The sequence below is a fragment of the Salmo salar genome, chromosome ssa12 (genome assembly GCF_905237065.1).
Source record: "Salmo salar chromosome ssa12, Ssal_v3.1, whole genome shotgun sequence".
NCBI classification, from domain to species: Eukaryota; Metazoa; Chordata; class Actinopteri; order Salmoniformes; family Salmonidae; genus Salmo; species Salmo salar.
In genome coordinates, this window is record NC_059453.1 from 52,195,961 (window position 1) to 52,213,536 (window position 17,576).

At 40.9% G+C, this 17,576-nt stretch overlaps 2 protein-coding genes across 28 annotated transcripts in view; both read left to right on the plus strand.

The window, feature by feature from the left end:
* The first annotated feature begins 780 nt into the window (after positions 1 to 780).
* On the plus strand, positions 781 to 8,828 carry LOC106565166 (uncharacterized). Of its 4 annotated transcripts, none has more exons than XM_045691490.1 (14): positions 781 to 906; positions 1,255 to 1,299; positions 1,841 to 2,152; positions 2,295 to 2,345; positions 5,094 to 5,141; positions 6,460 to 6,516; positions 6,701 to 6,760; positions 7,079 to 7,108; positions 7,263 to 7,361; positions 7,566 to 7,584; positions 7,694 to 7,725; positions 7,836 to 7,940; positions 8,269 to 8,309; positions 8,454 to 8,828. In XM_045691490.1, the coding sequence occupies exons 1-14, from the start codon at positions 849 to 851 to the stop codon at positions 8,544 to 8,546; spliced, it is 1,050 nt and encodes a 349-aa protein (XP_045547446.1). In that variant the 5' UTR covers positions 781 to 848; the 3' UTR covers positions 8,547 to 8,828. The 4 variants fall into 4 exon arrangements, with proteins under 4 accessions (XP_045547446.1, XP_013987468.2, XP_045547447.1 ...); XM_014131993.2 differs by having other exon boundaries at positions 6,713 to 6,760; XM_045691491.1 differs by lacking the exons at positions 5,094 to 5,141; positions 6,460 to 6,516 and having other exon boundaries at positions 6,713 to 6,760; positions 8,454 to 8,827.
* A 7,260-nt stretch (positions 8,829 to 16,088) lies between these two features.
* The window catches only part of LOC106565164 (mucin-6-like), a 116,938-nt gene continuing 115,450 nt past the window's right edge, over positions 16,089 to 17,576 (plus strand). For all 24 annotated transcript variants that reach the window (XM_045691459.1, XM_045691467.1, XM_045691460.1 and 21 more), the window contains exons 1-3: positions 16,089 to 16,205; positions 16,554 to 16,598; positions 17,135 to 17,446. In XM_045691459.1, the coding sequence (XP_045547415.1) occupies positions 16,148 to 16,205; positions 16,554 to 16,598; positions 17,135 to 17,446 (415 nt within the window). In that variant the 5' untranslated portion in view covers positions 16,089 to 16,147. The remainder of the gene's footprint in view (positions 16,206 to 16,553; positions 16,599 to 17,134; positions 17,447 to 17,576) is intronic.

A 17,576-nucleotide genomic window follows, 5' to 3' on the forward strand; every position in this document is an offset into this window, starting at 1 on the left:
CTACCTCTGAGGAAGCACAGTTCCCGCTCAGCCCAGTCAAAACTGTTCACTGCTCTGGCACCCCAATGGTGGAACAAGCTCCCTCACGACGCCAGGACAGCGGAGTCAATCACCACCTTCCGGCGACACCTGAAACCCCACCTCTTTAAGGAATACCTAGGATAGGATAAAGTAATCCTTCTAATCTCCCCCCCCCCCCTTAAAAGATTTAGATGCACTATTGTAAAGTGGTTGTTCCACTGGATATCATAAGGTGAATGCACCAATTTGTAAGTCGCTCTGGATAAGAGCGTCTGCTAAATGACTTAAATGAAATGAAAAAAATGAAAAACTTGCAAAGCCAAAGGGTCGAGGTCCTCGTTCAGGTTCGGATGCTTGTTCTGTTCTCTTATCTAAACACATATGGACTCAGTACACAAATAAAGCATCTGACCAATTACACAAGACTTTAGTTCTGGGTTAACCGAGAATGTCTGAAATTACAAGGAGTGATTAATAAAACTCAAACTCAACCACAAATACAGTTGTCAAACACATGAAACCAATAAGTCAAATCTTTTACTCAGACAGTTAGTTTGTTGGTTTTGAAAATGTAATTGAGGCCATCTAATGATGCAAAACATCAGCTGTTAAAGACAAATAGCTACAGACAACAAAAATAGTGACTGATAAATTATTCTGAATGTTCCTCTGCAACATTAGCCACACTTTCCGTATGAGACTGGTTTCTGCTATCTGTGGTTTTCCTGTGAACAAACTCCATGTCTACTTCTCTATTCAAACAATCCTCTCTGACACAGTCACCTTCTTCTGTGAAGTCAGACTAACAGTCTGTACATGTCTGATAAATGGCGTTGTTCATCCCTGATATGGCTGGTCATCTGTTTTTGGTAATCCTCCTTTTCGGTGAGTTATTCCTCCATTCCAAGTTCCATCATCTATTAGTGCTACAGGATTCTCTCTCCTCTTTAATATGTTACTTCAGGAAGTCTTTATATATTTCTGAATCTCATGGCTGTAATAAGTGTCCTATTCCATTGATGATCTTATTGATGTATTTTTCTCTATCATTATATTTTGTTCAGATCAGAATGACTACTGCTTGATAACATGCCCATGGATCCATTGTAGTATATGATACTTTACCAACTTATGATACTTTACCAACTTCAGCAAAGTGTTCCTGTCTCTCATGTTAATTTATTATTTAGAAAGGCACATTTTCCTGATCAAGACCTATTTTGTTTTTTCCAGACAGCTTCCAATACATCGAAGCCCAAGGTCATTACCAAGGCCACTGTGAGTGTTAAAAACTGGAATTATTTAACGTTTATTAATGAAGTTTATGTCTAACTATTTTTACTACATAATATTACCATCAATCAATCAAAGTTATCTTGTTAACCTAAACTGCATAATTGTAGATACACTGATATCATTTAATAGACAATAGTGACTTCATTGTTTTTGTTTTTGAAACGTATTTAAAGTGAAACAATATCTATGAGTACTTAAACATTGAACATTAATTTATAATTAAATGACAAGTGACACACTCCATCATCCTCTACTTTATTCAAGCAAGAAAAATAGTCTTGCGATTCAATTTGATTTCACACGAGAGAATATAAGGAATTAAATGAATGGCAATAATTGTAAACACATAGCACACATGATTAAATGGCACTCATAAAAAGGCATGATATCAAATAAGACATGCTGTTACTCAATATAAAGAGAATGGCAGGAATTAGTTTACTAAGAGTCAGTATCACTTGTGACATATACATTACATTCAAATAGAGTGATGCAAAAAGGAGTCTCTGTTCTTTCCTAACAGATCCAAAACCAGACATTACAGTCCAATTTGATGAGGACTTCACCATCATCTGTTTGATTCCTGGATCCGTCAGTCCTGACACCACCTGTAACCTGTATGTTGGAGAGGAGAGTCAGCCATCCTTCACAGCAAAGATCAAGAAGAGAAAAGCCACCTCAGCATCCGGACAGGAGTTCTGTCAATTCACTCCAAATCATAGTGATCTGATCAGTCGTCTACAGTCAGTGAGGAGTAAGGAGGTGAGCTGTGACTACGGAGTGAGCTCAGGACCAAACTCTCTCTCTCCACGCAGTGATGGGTACAGCTTTACAGGTGAGTCATTATCTAAACAAATCTATCAGGGCTGCAGGTCTTCATTATCTGACTCACTTTGATTTAAAAATATTCTTTAATGACTATTTTCATTCTGACCCACAAACTAAACACCACATTTCAATCCCCAAAATGTTTTTAGATCTGGTGGGAGTTTACATTAGTGATCCAACAACTAAACCCTTTCCAACAGGTAGGATACACATTAGTTTTGTTTCTTCTTTTAAATGTACTTTGTGGTGCTTCTTAGGGCTGTGGAGGTCTCAACATTTTGTCAGCCAGTGATTGTCAAGCAACTAACTGTCGGTCTCACGGTGACTGACCGTTAATTAACATAAACACATTTAGCATCTCCTGGCTTCCACACATAGCCGACAAGCCATTTTAAAAAGTCTAATAAATCCAATTAATATAGCCCACACCTTCATAATAAATCCATCATTTATTTTAGACAGGTCTACAGAAACATGATATGAAGAATATTTAATCTATTTCAGAAGAAAAGAAGAGCATACTATGAGTTGTCCTTCTGTTAGGTCCTGATGTGGCTATGCCGAATGGAGTGTGCACACGGCTATTCTGTGTTGAGCGGTTAACAAAGAAATATGTACTCTTAAATGCTTAATTTAGAGTTAATAATGTAACTATAGTTGTTCTACAAACGATGGGCTACATGTTTAGGTTTTTAATACACAGTAAGGCTGAATGATGAGACTCTAATGATGATTTGAAAAACGTTGCTTGAAAGGCATGATCTCTGCTCTGTTTTTTGCGCAGGCTGTACACACTCCAGTAGTCTCTCATTCACTATTTGACAAGTCATTGTAAATGCCTCGAATTACATGGCGGCATCCTGTTGCTGTAATGCACCTAAAAAAATCCATGCCTTTTGCGGCCCGGAGTGCTGCATTGCGCCCTTCTCCCTGAGTGTGCTGCGCTATCCAAAGCTTTTTCACTCACAAGGCTCGGTCACCTGATCGGGTCTTTCTCACAGTCTACAAGTTAAAACAGACACAGCAGGGATGCAACTGTGCGCACCCTTGCCCAATTCCGAGGTGCCTATTTAAGATATTAGAAGAACTGTCCACATTTACTTTTTACACATTTACTTTTCATCAGCCAACAAGAGGCCTAACGAACAGCAAAAGCACTAGCCTTTGTCAATCTACTATCCCCCATAGTACAAAATTCGACCTATTCTATTCTGTGCGAGAAATAAATATTCCAGACATAGTCTGGGACAGTTGTGGTATGTGATAGATCTCAAATGAATACAACAGCAAAGGGTACATGGTAGTAGGCTATAAGTGCAAATGTTCCATTAGCGGAAAACACCATTATCAAATGTGACCGCAAATTCAGTTATGCGTGTCATGTTTTTATTTTAAAGGATTCATTTTTATGGTGAAAATGATCTTCCTCAAACTTGAAACTCATGCGCTGCTCATGCGCTGCCTGTTAACTTCTTAAAACTGCTTAAAATGTAGAGCCTATTTGGCCACTTTAGTTGTGATACAAACCTTATTAAAACATATAGGCCTATGGACTAGGCTACATGAGATGATTGACTATGATTCAAACAAGTCGCAAAAGAAAGGCATTGTTTCTTATGCTGGGCATCGTTCACAAATGGTAGGCTAATATTGTCACCCATCAGACTATTCTTGATTTAATCTTGTCTTTACATATAGTAAACAATATATGTGTGACATTTGTTTTGATTTAGAATGGATCATTATCATGCAACTGTATTGAAACAATGGCAGCGGGAAAAAATACATGTTATCTATGGCCTTAAATAGCGAATGGAGGACGCTTTTTCCCCGTGGTTTATTTTCATGTCAGCCAGGTAGGCTATACTCACGTTGTAAATAAAAGCAATGTAAATATTATTAGGAAAGTTGAGTAATAAATATAGTAGGCCTAGCCTATAGAACGCTGATGGGATCCTCTTCTTTTTATTAGAGGTCATCACTCTGTTTTCTCCCGTAATTGCATAGCCTATAGAAATGTTGTTCAACATGAGCTCATGGGCTCTCATGAAGTGTTTGATTCGATTTTCGATTACATTTGAATTGATGTCAGAGTGATTAGAGATTTGTTGGCATTTTATTGCTTTGAAATGTATAGTAATGAAGGATGTAGGTAATGTTGTCAGTCTGGTGTAGAAGGATTGTTCTACTCAGTTATATTACCAGCTGGGTGTTCTGTGAGTTTTGAATATTGAGTACCAGAAAGTTAGCATGTTTGGTAGGCTACTAATGACCATCAGCAGCATCAGAGCTTGGAGAAGCCTTATTACCGTCTGTGACCGTCGGTGTGGCGGTAATGCGGTCACCGCAACAGCCCTAGCACTTCTGTTATTTTATAGCAGAGCTCCTTACAGCAGAAAGAAAGGCCCTGGTTCTACTTTTCCCCTCATCATCACAGTGAGTTCTAAAACAGGTGTATTGGTCCTCTAAGGGACCGTCTTTGCAAATACTGTATCCAAATATACATTCAGTTAAATGTCTGGGTTTTAACAATAATGTGCCACATTATAATATTGTGAACATGTCATCTTTCTATTGACTGAGTTGTGTTGTTTTCTAAGTAAATGATGAATACCTTAATTCTTGTGTAATCAGATGCACAAGGAACTTGTCTTGTATTGCTTCCCAGCAGGTTCGACTGTTAGTTCTACTTTGACCCCCAACACCCCAGTGAGACCAACAACCAATAGGACCACTAAATGTATCATAGTTTGCAGTCTACATTTTCTGTTCTCATTAATTCACTAAAGTTCTGACCGGTTTACTAATAGACCTATTCATAGTTGCTTGTAATTTCGGTCCAGGTTTGTGTACTTTTAGTCCATCTGATTTGTAGGTAATGTGTAGAGTACTTCTCTCTTTCTGTGTAAATGATGACTTTCTTGTGTAATGAGTTCTCTTCTCACCAGGTTTGACCTCTCCTTTGACCCCCAGTACAGCACTGAATCCTACATCAGGTGTGTTAGTGATCTTTACCTAGTTAGCAGATAGAACCGAAACAAATAGAATTGCATTATGTTCTCCATTTTTTTTTGAAAGTTTTTTGGTTTTTACAAATTTGCCTCATTACAAAAAAGAGGTTGATACTTGGTTCATTAAATCAACCCATTTAGATGTATTTGTATAATTAGAATGACTTTCCTTGCACCAGCTTTGACTGTTAGTTCTACTTTGACCACTGACACTCCAAGTAAAGGTAAATATGTCCACTAGACTTTAGTTTAGTGTGTAATAAGTTGTGTTGTGTGGTAATTGTTGATAACGGGTTAAGAAAGCGTTCCATGTATGTGTCCTTCTCTAGCTACCTACCTGTCTTTTTTACACAACTAAGACAACTGAGACATGCAACCACACAATTTAATGCCACATTTTATGAGATCAAATCTTGAGATGTAGTATTGACCCGTAATTTCCGGACTATTGAGCGCACCTGAATATAAGCCGCACCCACTGAATTAAATTTGTTTTTTTATTTTGAACATAAATAAGCCGCACATGTCTATAAGCCGCAGGTGCCTACCGGTACATTGAAACAAATTTACACAGGCTTTAACGAAACACGGCTTGTAACAAAAATAAATAGGCTTTATTAACGAAACACGGCTTGTAACAAAAAAACAAAAATTAGCAGTAAACAGTAGCCTACCAAGAAAGTCATTGCTCCAGACCAAGCTCCCGTGCAGCAGCTCTATTTCCTTTTCCAACAGCCAGATCAATCGCATTCAACTTGAAAGCTGCATCATATGCATTTCTCCGTGTCTTTGCCATGATGAGGGTGACAAAATGACTACCGTAATCAGAATGATGGGAAGTTTGAGCGCTCTCGATTTAATCTAAACAGAAAACAAAAAAGTTGTTTGACCTTAACCCATTCGGCAATTTCATTGGTCTAATGAAAGCTTCATGCCGCCCAAAAAACTGAGCACGTCACAGAATGTGTTTTTTTTTTTTTTTTGAAAGCGGGAAAAATCCATATATTAGCCGCGTCATTGTTTAAGCCGCGAGGTTCAAAGCGTGGGAAAAAAGTAGCGGCTTATAGTCCGGAAATTACGGTATAGCAGGCAGCAGTGGGTGTGGATTGTGGGGTGGGTGTACAAATACTTTTTCCAATTGTACATTCAGTCAAGGGTCTAGATTTTAACAATAATGTGGCATATTATGAAATTGTGAACATATAATCTCTCTACTGACTGAGTTCTGTTGTTATCTGACATAAATAAAGAATAGCTTTATTCTTGTGCAATCTGATATAAATGACCTTTTCTTTCTTCCCAGTAAGTTCGACTGTTACTTCTACTTTGACCCCTGGCATCACAGTGAGACCAATTACAAGTAAGTAGGCCCGAAGTTTAGCTTAGTAATTTGAATATTTTAGTTCACATGAATTCAGTAAAGCTCCAACTGGTTTACAAGAAAAATAGACCTAATTATAGCTGCTTCTCCTTTTAGTCTGTAGGTAATGCACCGGATGACAAAACACATTTGATTAATACATTTTGTTTTTGTGTAATATGAGTTATCTCACCAGGTTTGACCTCTCCTTTGACCCCCAGCACAGCAGTGAATCGTACATTAGGTGTGTTAGTCATCTTTCTCTAGTTAGCAGATAGGACCTAAACAAATAGAATAGCTTCATCTTACCCATTTTTTTTATTAAAAAAATGTCACCTGATTTTAAAAAAGAGGTTTATATCTCATTAATTAAATCAACCCATTTAAATACCTTTATTTTGTATAATCAGATCCAATGACTTTGCTATGCACAAGGTTCGACTACTAGTTCTACTTTGACAACTGACACCCCAAAGTGGCCACATGATTTTAGTTTAGTGGCGTAATAAGTTGTGTTGTGTGTTAACTGTTATTAAACAGTCTCTCTCTTGCGTGTGCCCAGGAGGTCAAAGCTCCAAAGAAATTGTTGTGGGTAAGCATCCATCTCCAGCTGACTAATTGTCTTGTCTTAGACAAATGAAACAACTGAGACATACCACCTCACAATATAAATGTAGATCAACTCTTGAGATGCAGTATTGACCCTGGGAATACAAGCTAATGTCCTTCCCAATGTCACCAAACAGAAACAGCTGTGGGAATATGGCAGGGAGCAGTGGGTGTGGCTTCTGGAGTGGGCGTGTTGCTGATGGGATTGACAGCTGTCTATCTCTGCAGGAGGACCAGTGAGTACTTCTGATTCTGCATAACAAATAATTTGCAAACATTTTCCTTCTCATATTATTGTAAGTGCCTTTGACATGGGTTAATCTTTCAACTCCTTTTGGTCATATTGTGTAGGGTAGGTTGTATCTTTCAACTCCTTTTGGTCATATTGTACAGGGTAGGCTATATTGAATATAATTAATTTAGCCTAATTTGTTTTTCAGAGAAGAACAATTCTCAGAGGTAATAATTCCCCTTGTAAATATGACGCAGATTGTATCAACCTTTAGTTCTGTATTGTCCATGATGAGATGTTCTTACCACAACCTTCTTATACTTTTATGTTGTACAGACCTACATCCAGACAGGATGATCACAGCCAATGTATGTTCCAAACAAAATACATCAAACACTGCACACACTACTAACACAACTACACACATGCATGTACAAACACAAATTGTAATTACATTTTTATTTATTTTCTGTTGTAGGTGATTTGGTGATGGAAGCTATGAGCAGTGCAGGCATGTTGGATCTAAGGGATGCTGGGATCTATTCTCTCATCACCTCTGTACCGTCCACGTTATTGCCCTCAGGTGAGTTTGTATCAGATTGTCTTCTGTCCCTGTCTTCCCGACCTGGGAAGTGAATTTGGGACCCTCAGCACCATAACACTTTGTCACTCAATGTCAACCGTACTAAGTTAAAACATAAAATAAGGTGTTAGTCAGAGCATCTTGAAAGCATGAGAACAGAGCTGTAAGTCTACAAGGTGGTTTGAGACAGGAAGAGAAGTGTGAAGTGACATTAAGCAAAGCAAAGTAATACACACAACCACACCCACACTTACGTGTGAGCGCGCACACACACACACACACAGAAATACACAGAAACTCTAACTCAGGCTCCCTCTGTGTTGTACAGGCCCTGTTGAAGAGAATGGACAGTCATCTGAAAAAGACAATGTAAGTTCAGAATAACCCACTGTGTTTGGTGATTGTGATCGACTCTCAGTTTCAGATTGATGTTACATCCTTTTAAATGACATTACATTTACAGTACTGTAGAATTAAAGGGCTGAAGTTAAACTGTCTGTTTCCTTTCTCTAGTCTGATACGTACCACGTATACAGCTCAATCCTTGAGAGACCAGAAACCTCAGCACAGCCGGATGGGTTGTACAGTCTTCTGCAGGCACACTGAAACTACACCACTGGCTTTGTGTAGCATTGTACAGCTATGTCTCACATGTCTCATACATGTCTCATACAAATACGGCGGACTATGTAATTTTGTAAAGACAAAGGAGATGATTGTGGACTACAGGAAAAAGTGGATCGAGCAAGCCCCCATTCTCATCGACGGGGCTGCAGTGGAGCAGGTTGAGAGCTTCAAGTTCCTTGGTGTCCACATCACCAACAAACTAACATGGTCCAAGCACACCAAGACAGTCGTGAAGAGGGTACAACAAAACCTATTCCCCCTCAGGAGACTGAAAAGATTTCGCATGGGTCCTCAGATCCTCAAAAGGTTCTACAGCTGCACCATCGAGAGCATCCTGACTGGTTGCATCACTAACTGGTATGACAAATGCTCGGCCTCCAACCGCAAGGCACTACATAGGGTAGTGCGAATGGCCCAGTACATCACTGGGGCCAAGTTTCCTGCCATCCAGGACCTCTATACAGGGCGGTGTCAGAGGAAGGCCCTAAAAATTGTCAAAGACTCCAGCCACCCTAGTCATTGACTGTTCTCTCATCTACCGCATGGCAAGCGGTACCGGAGCGCCAAATCTAGGTCCAAGAGGCTTCTAAACAGCTTCTACCCCCAAGCTATAAGACTCCTGAACATCTCGTTAAATGGCTATCAGGAAATGTGCAGTGCCCCCTGCTCCTCTCACCCCATCTCACCAGTCTTCACACCACTGCATGTTGTCATCTATGCATAGTCACTTTAATAACTCTACCTACATGTACATACTTCCTCAAATAACCTGTGTCCTCGAACATTGACTCTGTATCGGTACCCCCTGTATATAGTCTTGCTACTGTTATTTCACCGCTGCTCTTTAATTACTTGTTGCTTTTATCTCTTATTCTTATGTGTATTTTTTTAAAACTGCATTGTGTGTTAGGGGCTCGAAAGTAAGCATTTCACTGTAAGGTTGTATTCTGCGCATGTGACTAATAACATTTGATTTGACTTGATTTGATATAGAGAGAGACAGAAAGATCTATGGAGTGGTCAGAATATTGTCAACAACAAAAAAATATTGAGTATAAAAATAAATGTTTTATTTTTTATTTTTTTTTACTCACCGAAGGATAGAGAAAACGCTTATTAAGTGTGTGGAGTGACGTATGTGACTTTCCTCTGTTTTGTACATTACAAGAAAAACTCCGTAGCAAAAAGCAACATTCCCTGTCTGTGGTTCTCATGAAGGGTAGTCTGGCATAAGAAACCTTGAGACACAGCCCAAAGGAAAGGAGTGAGAAAATGGTTCCATTCTCATTTAGAAGACCTAATGTTACATTCCTGTTGCAGTGTGAGAAATCTATTTAGAGACTCTCTCTCTCTCTCTCTCTCTCACACACACACACACACACACACACACACACACACACACACACACACACACACACACACAAACCGTTGGGTTAGAGTGAGACCTTAGTCTTCTCACAGAGGGGAAGAAATCCTGTTTTTGCAGCTCACTAAAGTAGCAAAGAGACTATTTTGAGCAGCACAGCGGATAGAAACTTGCACTTGTGAGTGAGGACTATCGCTACCTTGGTTAAAGTGGAGGTTTGGAGTGACTCCGTCGTTGCAGATGCATTGTCCAGCCAGTCTCTGTGTTGTGTGTTTGTTTGTTGTTGTCTTCAATGCCGTTGTCCTGGTGTACCCAGATGTGGTGACATATGTGACAGTTGAGTGTGTAGAAAACCACACAAACCCTTCTAGTGGGAAAACATCCAAGACTGTTACACCCCCCCACTCCCACCACCACCTGCCCCCCTCCATCCTCCATGGTGCCTGTGTGTATGTGTGTGTGTGTGTGTGAGTGTGTGTGTGTGTGTGTGTGTTTCCCTATACGATGGTCACCTGTGAGTCAACTTCAACACAGAATACAGACAGGACAGTTGTCTCACAACTCCTCCTCCCATTGACCAACAATCACCAGTTCGGATTAAATCAAATTGAAGAAAAAAATAAAGACGTTGTGTGGATGTTGTGTTTGTGTTTTCAATGTCAGAGATTGGTACTAATGATCTGTAAGGAAAGGCAATCCAGAAGAGCACACGGATGGAGGTGTGAAGAACCTCTCACTTTACCATCATGGGGAACGGATTCAGAATCCTCAATTTTCAGGTAATTTACTACAGAATACTTGAAGTAGGGGTTTCTCCTACAATGAGAAGTGAAGATACAGCACCTGGTATATAGAACATGGTAGAAAACATGGAACACTTCATTATGTTGATGCATGCAGATTTTAACGTAATGTGCCAACTGAGAGTGAAAGGTTGGGGAGAATCTCCTATCCTCTATGCAGAGCAAGATCTTGATGTGCAATCAAACTGTTAAGGATTCATCAATGGCCTATCAGTTAACATACACCAGGGTTGTGTTCATTAGGGCACGCAATGTTTTAAAATGTTTAGCAACGGAAAATGAGAATGAGCGTTTCTCATTGGACAAGTCCAAGTAGTCCTTCCCTGTTTCAGCGCATTCTTCTTCTGTTTGGTGCCTAATGAACACGACCCAGGAGTTGAAGGCCAACAGACATCACCAATAGTAATATAAAGGAGTAAAAGACCTGATTCACCCACTTAAAAGACCTGATTCAGAGTATGAGAAGCCTAATAATAGGCAGACACATTCACTTACTTTGTCGTGTACAAGTTGCATTTGATTTATTGTATTATATTGAAAATGCAAAGCATTGGATGAAACAAAACACTGTGACCAACGCCAGATTATTATTTTTTACTTAAAAATGGTGTTAATTTTTTGTATTTAAGTTATTCTTGATTACATTTTTTTTAATCAGTTTGGCTTATTGAATATGTCAGTTTGGGACTGTACTATTTGTAATAGTAACTGTTTTCTGCTGTACAGTAAAGATTTAGGAACAAATTAAATGTGTGTCCAGCATGCTGAATGATTACTTGTGTGAACGTGGGCTTATTTCCCATGATGCTCCAGTCCTCATACATGAATTGCCTCTGCATCGTGACAGTGCGATGTTGTGTTTGAGAGTGGTGTGTGTCTCCTCACCTATCGTGTCCCTCTAGTAGACAGCCTGTGTGGTGTTATGAGAGAGGCAGCATAATTTTGGGGTGTTACACAACTAAATCTGTCAGAAGTGTGTGTGTGTGTGTGTGTGTGTGTGTGTGTGTGTGTGTGTGTGTGTGTGTGTGTGTGTGTGTGTGTGTGTGTGTGTGTGTGTGTGTGCGCGCGCACGCATGCATTCGTGTGTGTGTGTACTGTAGGTGCGCGCGCATGTGTATGTGTAAGAGACAAAGAAGGAGAGCGAGAGATTCAAAATTCTCTGTTGCAGGAAACCCCCTGAGAGAAAGAGAGAGAATGTTCTGTTCAGCATGGATACTGTGTTTTAAAACCTACTGTAGGAGGCTGTCTCCACTGCCCCAGACGTTTGCTATTGTATGTGCTGTATCAGAATATTACTATTGAGTGTTGGCCAGCTTGTTTATATTCATTCAATAAAGGTGACTTTCTTTCAGACTTGTATGAGGGCTGGTCTCTATGTTAATAGTACTGTATGTCCGGTTATAAACTACACATGAAGAACTGAGATCACATGCATACTTTCACTATGTATCATAGCTATGATTACTCTCCTATAGTATAATATCCACCTCTCGTCACCTAAGAAAACTAACCTGCCGGTTGGTTGACCGTGCTGTACAAATGTTCATTCATGGTACTGTATATAAAACAATTAAAAGATCAGCATGTGGAATGTAAGTCATTATGTGCTGTGTGATTGAGTTGTTACTGCTAATGAACAGTCTCCATTTTACTAATGTACTGCATCTGTATAAATGCACTGTAAATGGACAACAGAAGACACAAAGACATTTGAAGGATGTTTTTTTCTCCCAGATTGAGTAAGATGCTCGTTTGACTTTTTGTCATTGCTAGATGCTGTTTCATCCCTCCAAGCTCAAGGTTAGTGAGATAACATTGTTAAAGGTGACATAGTAAGATCTCCACACACTTTAGTTTTAAAGTAGTTTTTCAATTTTCACGATTTTAGTTTCCCCATTAAATGAAATGTGCTAACAATATTTTAGTCAGTCACCGTCATCTGTTTAGTAAAAGTCTAGTTAACTTAATATGGAGATGTCATTCACTGACTCTCTGTGTTCTCTATTTGAGGGTATAATGATATTGATTAAGGGAACATAAGACTAAGACAATATTAGAGATTTCACAGATTGCCGTAGTGTGAAATATTATTTTCCTCTGATCTCACAGGCCTTCCTCAGCCTAGTCTGACAGTGTGTCCTACAGTCATCAGAGAGAGAGACTCAGTTCAGCTGTCAGACTCCTCCTGTCTCTGTAACGCAGTGTTTCTTCTACAGGAGCTCAGCTGCTCAGATGAACAGGTCAAAGTTAACCTGCTGAGGTCAAAATACAATGGCAGTACAGTACTGTATTACAATGGCAGTACAGTGCTAAAGGTTAGCTGTTTAGATCCATATACAGTGAGCCTGCTACAGTCACACTTCATGGTAAGAAGACAATTTGAATGTTTGTAGACAATGTACTCTTGTGCCATTTTACCATGTTCCACTTTGGATATTTTATCATACTGTTTGTTGTAATGCTAGTTAGCAAATTACTTCAAACTGGGACATTAAAATGGTATCCATAAATTAATCTGACTCCGGGTAAGTAAAAAAAGTAGAGGGGACATTTGGTCCATAAACTGGCCTGTAACTTCCTACTCGGATGGTATTGCGCCGTCCCAACCTTCGCTCTCTCTCTCCCGCTACTCTCTCCTCTTCCATCCTATCATCTCTTCCCTCTGCTCAAACCTTCTCCAACCTATCTCCTGATTCTGCCTCCTCAACCCTCCTCTCCTCCCTTTCTGCATCCTTTGATATTCTCTGTCCCCAATCCTCCAGGCCGGCTCGGTCCTCCCCTCCTGCTCCGTGGCTTGACGACTCACTACGAGCTCACAGAACAGGGCTCCGGGCAGCCGAGCGGAAATGGAGGAAAACTCGCCTCCTGCGGACCTGGCATCCTTTCACTCCCTCCTCTCTACATTCTCCTCTTCTGTCTCTGCTGCTAAAGCCACTTTCTACCACTCTAAATTCCAAGCATCTGCCTCTAACCCTTGGAAGCTCTTTGCTACCTTCTCCTCCCTCCTGAATCCTCCTCCCCCTCCCCCCCCTTCCTCCCTCTCTGCGGATGACTTCGTCAACCATTTTGAAAAGAAGGTTGACGATATCCGATCCTCGTTTGCTAAGTCAAACGACACCGCTGGTCCTGCTCACACTGCCCTACCCTGTGCTTTGACCTCTTTCTCCCCTCTCTCTCCAGATGAAATCTTGCGTCTTGTGACGGCCGGCCGCCCAACAACCTGCCCACTTGACCCTATCCCCTCCTCTCTTCTCCAGACCATTTCCGGAGACCTTCTCCCCTACCTCACCTCGCTCATCAACTCATCCTTGACCGCTGGCTACGTCCCTTCCGTCTTCAAGAGAGCGAGAGTTGCACCCCTTCTGAAAAAAACCTACACTCGATCCCTCCGATGTCAACAACTACAGACCAGTATCCCTTCTTTCTTTTCTCTCCAAAACTCTTGAACGTGCCGCCCTTGGCCAGCTCTCCTGCTATCTCTCTCAGAATGACCTTCTTGATCCTAATCAGTCAGGTTTCAAGACTGGGCATTCAACTGAGACTGCTCTTCTCTGTGTCACGGAGGCTCTCCGCACTGCTAAAGCTAACTCTCTCTCCTCTGCTCTCATCCTTCTAGACCTATCTGCTGCCTTTGATACTGTGAACCATCAGATCCTCCTCTCCACCCTCTCCGAGTTGGGCATCTCCGGCGCGGCCCACGCTTGGATTGCGTCCTACCTGACAGGTCGCTCCTACCAGGTGGCGTGGCGAGAATCTGTCTCCGCACCATGCGCTCTCACCACTGGTGTCCCCCAGGGCTCTGTTCTAGGCCCTCTCCTATTCTCGCTATACACCAAGTCACTTGGCTCTGTCATATCCTCACATGGTCTCTCCTATCATTGCTATGCAGACGACACACAATTAATCTTCTCCTTTCCCCCTTCTGATAACCAGGCGGCGAATCGCATCTCTGCATGTCTGTCAGACATATCAGTGTGGATGACGGATCACCACCTCAAGCTGAACCTCGGCAAGACGGAGCTGCTCTTCCTCCCGGGGAAGGACTGCCCGTTCCATGATCTCGCCATCACGGTTGACAACTCCCTTGTGTCCTCCTCCCAGAGTGCTAAGAACCTTGGCGTGATCCTGGACAACACCCTGTCGTTCTCCACTAACATCAAGGCGGTGACCCGATCCTGTAGGTTCATGCTCTACAACATTCGCAGAGTACGACCCTGCCTCACACAGGAAGCGGCGCAGGTCCTAATCCAGGCACTTGTCATCTCCCGTCTGGATTACTGCAACTCGCTGTTGGCTGGGCTCCCTGCCTGTGCCATTAAACCCCTACAACTCATCCAGAACGCCGCAGCCCGTCTGGTGTTCAACCTTCCCAAGTTCTCTCACGTCACCCCGCTCCTCCGCTCTCTCCACTGGCTTCCAGTTGAAGCTCGCATCCGCTACAAGACCATGGTGATTGCCTACGGAGCTGTGAAGGGAACGGCACCTCCATACCTTCAGGCTCTGATCAGGCCCTACACCCAAACAAGGGCACTGCGTTCATCCACCTCTGGCCTGCTGGCCCCCTACCTCTGAGGAAGCACAGTTCCCGCTCAGCCCAGTCAAAACTGTTCGCTGCTCTGGCACCCCAATGGTGGAACAAGCTCCCTCACGACGCCAGGACAGCGGAGTCAATCACCACCTTCCGGAGACACCTGAAACCCCACCTCTTTAAGGAATACCTAGGATAGGATAAAGTAATCCTTCTATTCTCCCCCCCCCCCCTTAAAAGATTTAGATGCACTATTGTAAAGTGGTTGTTCCACTGGATATCATAAGGTGAATGCACCAATTTGTAAGTCGCTCTGGATAAGAGCGTCTGCTAAATGACTTAAATGAAATGAAAAAAATGAAAAAATTGCAAAGCCAAAGGGTCGAGCTCCTCGTTCAGGTTCGGATGCTTGTTCTGTTTTCTTATCTAAACACATATGGACTCAGTACACAAATAAAGCATCTGACCAATTACACAAGACTTTAGTTCTGGGTTAACCGAGAATGTCTGAAATTACAAGGAGTGATTAATAAAACTCAAACTCAACCACAAATACAGTTGTCAAACACATGAAACCAATAAGTCAAATCTTTTACTCAGACAAGTTAGTTTGTAGGTTTTGAAAATGTAATTGAAGCCATCTAATGATGCAAAACATCAGCTGTTAAAGACAAATAGCTACAGACAACAAAAATAGTGACTGATAAATTATTCTGAACGTTCCTCTGCAACATTAGCCACACTTTCCATATGAGACTGGTTTCTGCTATCTGTGGTTTTCCTGTGAACAAACTCCATGTCTACTTCTCTATTCAAACAATCCTCTCTGACACAGTCACCTTCTTCTGTGAAGTCAGACTAACAGTTTGTAGACGTCTGATAAATGGCATTGTTCATCCCTGATATGGCTGGTCATCTGTTTTTGGTCATCCTCCTTTTCGGTGAGTTATTCCTCCATTCCAAGTTCCATCATCTGTTAGTGCTACAGGATTCTCTCTCCTCTTTAATGTTTTACTTCAGGAAGTCTTTATATATTTCTGAATCTCATGGCTGTAATAAGTGTCCTATTCCATTGATCATCTTATTGATGTATTTTTCTCTATCATTATATTTTGTTCAGATCAGAATGACTACTGCTTGATAACATGCCCATGGATCCATTGTAGTATATGATACTTTACCAACTTATGATACTTTACCAACTTCAGCAAAGTCTTGCTGTCTCTCTTGTTTATTTATTATTCAGAAAGGCACATTTTCCTGATCAAGACCAATTTTGTTATTTCCAGACAGCTTCCAATACATCGAAGCCCAAGATCATTACCAAGGTCACCGTGAGTGTTAAAAACTGGAATTATTTAACGTTTATTACTTAAGTTTTTATGTCTAACTATTTTTACTAAATAATATTACATCAATCAATCAAAGTTATCTTGTTAACCTAAACTGCATAATTGTAGATGCACTGTTATCATCTAATAGACAACAGTGACTTAATTGTTTTTGTTTTTGAAACGTATATCAAGTGAAACAATATCTATGAGTACTTAAACATTGAACAATAATTTATAATTAAATGACAAGTGACACACTCCATCATCCCCCACGCTATTCAAGCAAAATAATCTTGCGATTCAATTTGATTTCACACGAGAATATCAGGAATTAAATGAACGGCAATAATTGTAAACACATAGCACACATGATTAAATGGCACTCATAAAAAGGCATGATATCAAATAAGACATGCTGATATGTAATATAAAGAGAATGGCAGGAATTAGTTTACTAAGAGTCAGTGTTACTTGTGACATATACATTACATTCAAATAGAGTGATGTAAAAAGGAGTCTCTGTTCTTTCCTAACAGATCCAAAACCAGACATTACAGTCCATTTTGATGAGGACTTCACCATCATCTGTTTGATTCCTGGATCCGTCAGTCCTGACAGCACCTGTAACCTGTATGTTGGAGAGGAGAGTCAGCCATCCTTCACAGCAAAGATCAAGAAGAGAAAAGCCACCTCAGCAGCCGGACAGCCGTTCTGTCATTTCAATACAAATCATAGTGATCTGATCAGTGGTCTACAGTCAGTGAGGAGTAAGGAGGTGAGCTGTGATTACAGAGTGAGCTCAGGACCAAACTCTCTCTCTCCACGCAGTGATGGGAAAAGCTTTGCACGTGAGTTATAATCTGAACAAATCTGTCAGGGCTGCAGGTCTTCATGATCTGACTCACTTTGATTTTAAAATATTCTTTAATGACTATTTTCATTCTGACCCACAAACTAAATACCACATTTCAATCCCCA

Coding starts and splice junctions, on each gene's coding strand:
- LOC106565166 (XM_045691490.1), top strand. CDS start 849: ATGGCGTTGTTCATCCCTGATATGGCTGGTCATCTGTTTTTGGTAATC. Junction 1,300..1,840: donor AGGTCATTACCAAGGCCACT/GTGAGTGTTAAA, acceptor CTTTCCTAACAG/ATCCAAAACCAGACATTACA. Junction 2,346..5,093: donor AACTAAACCCTTTCCAACAG/GTAGGATACACA, acceptor TCTTCTCACCAG/GTTTGACCTCTCCTTTGACC.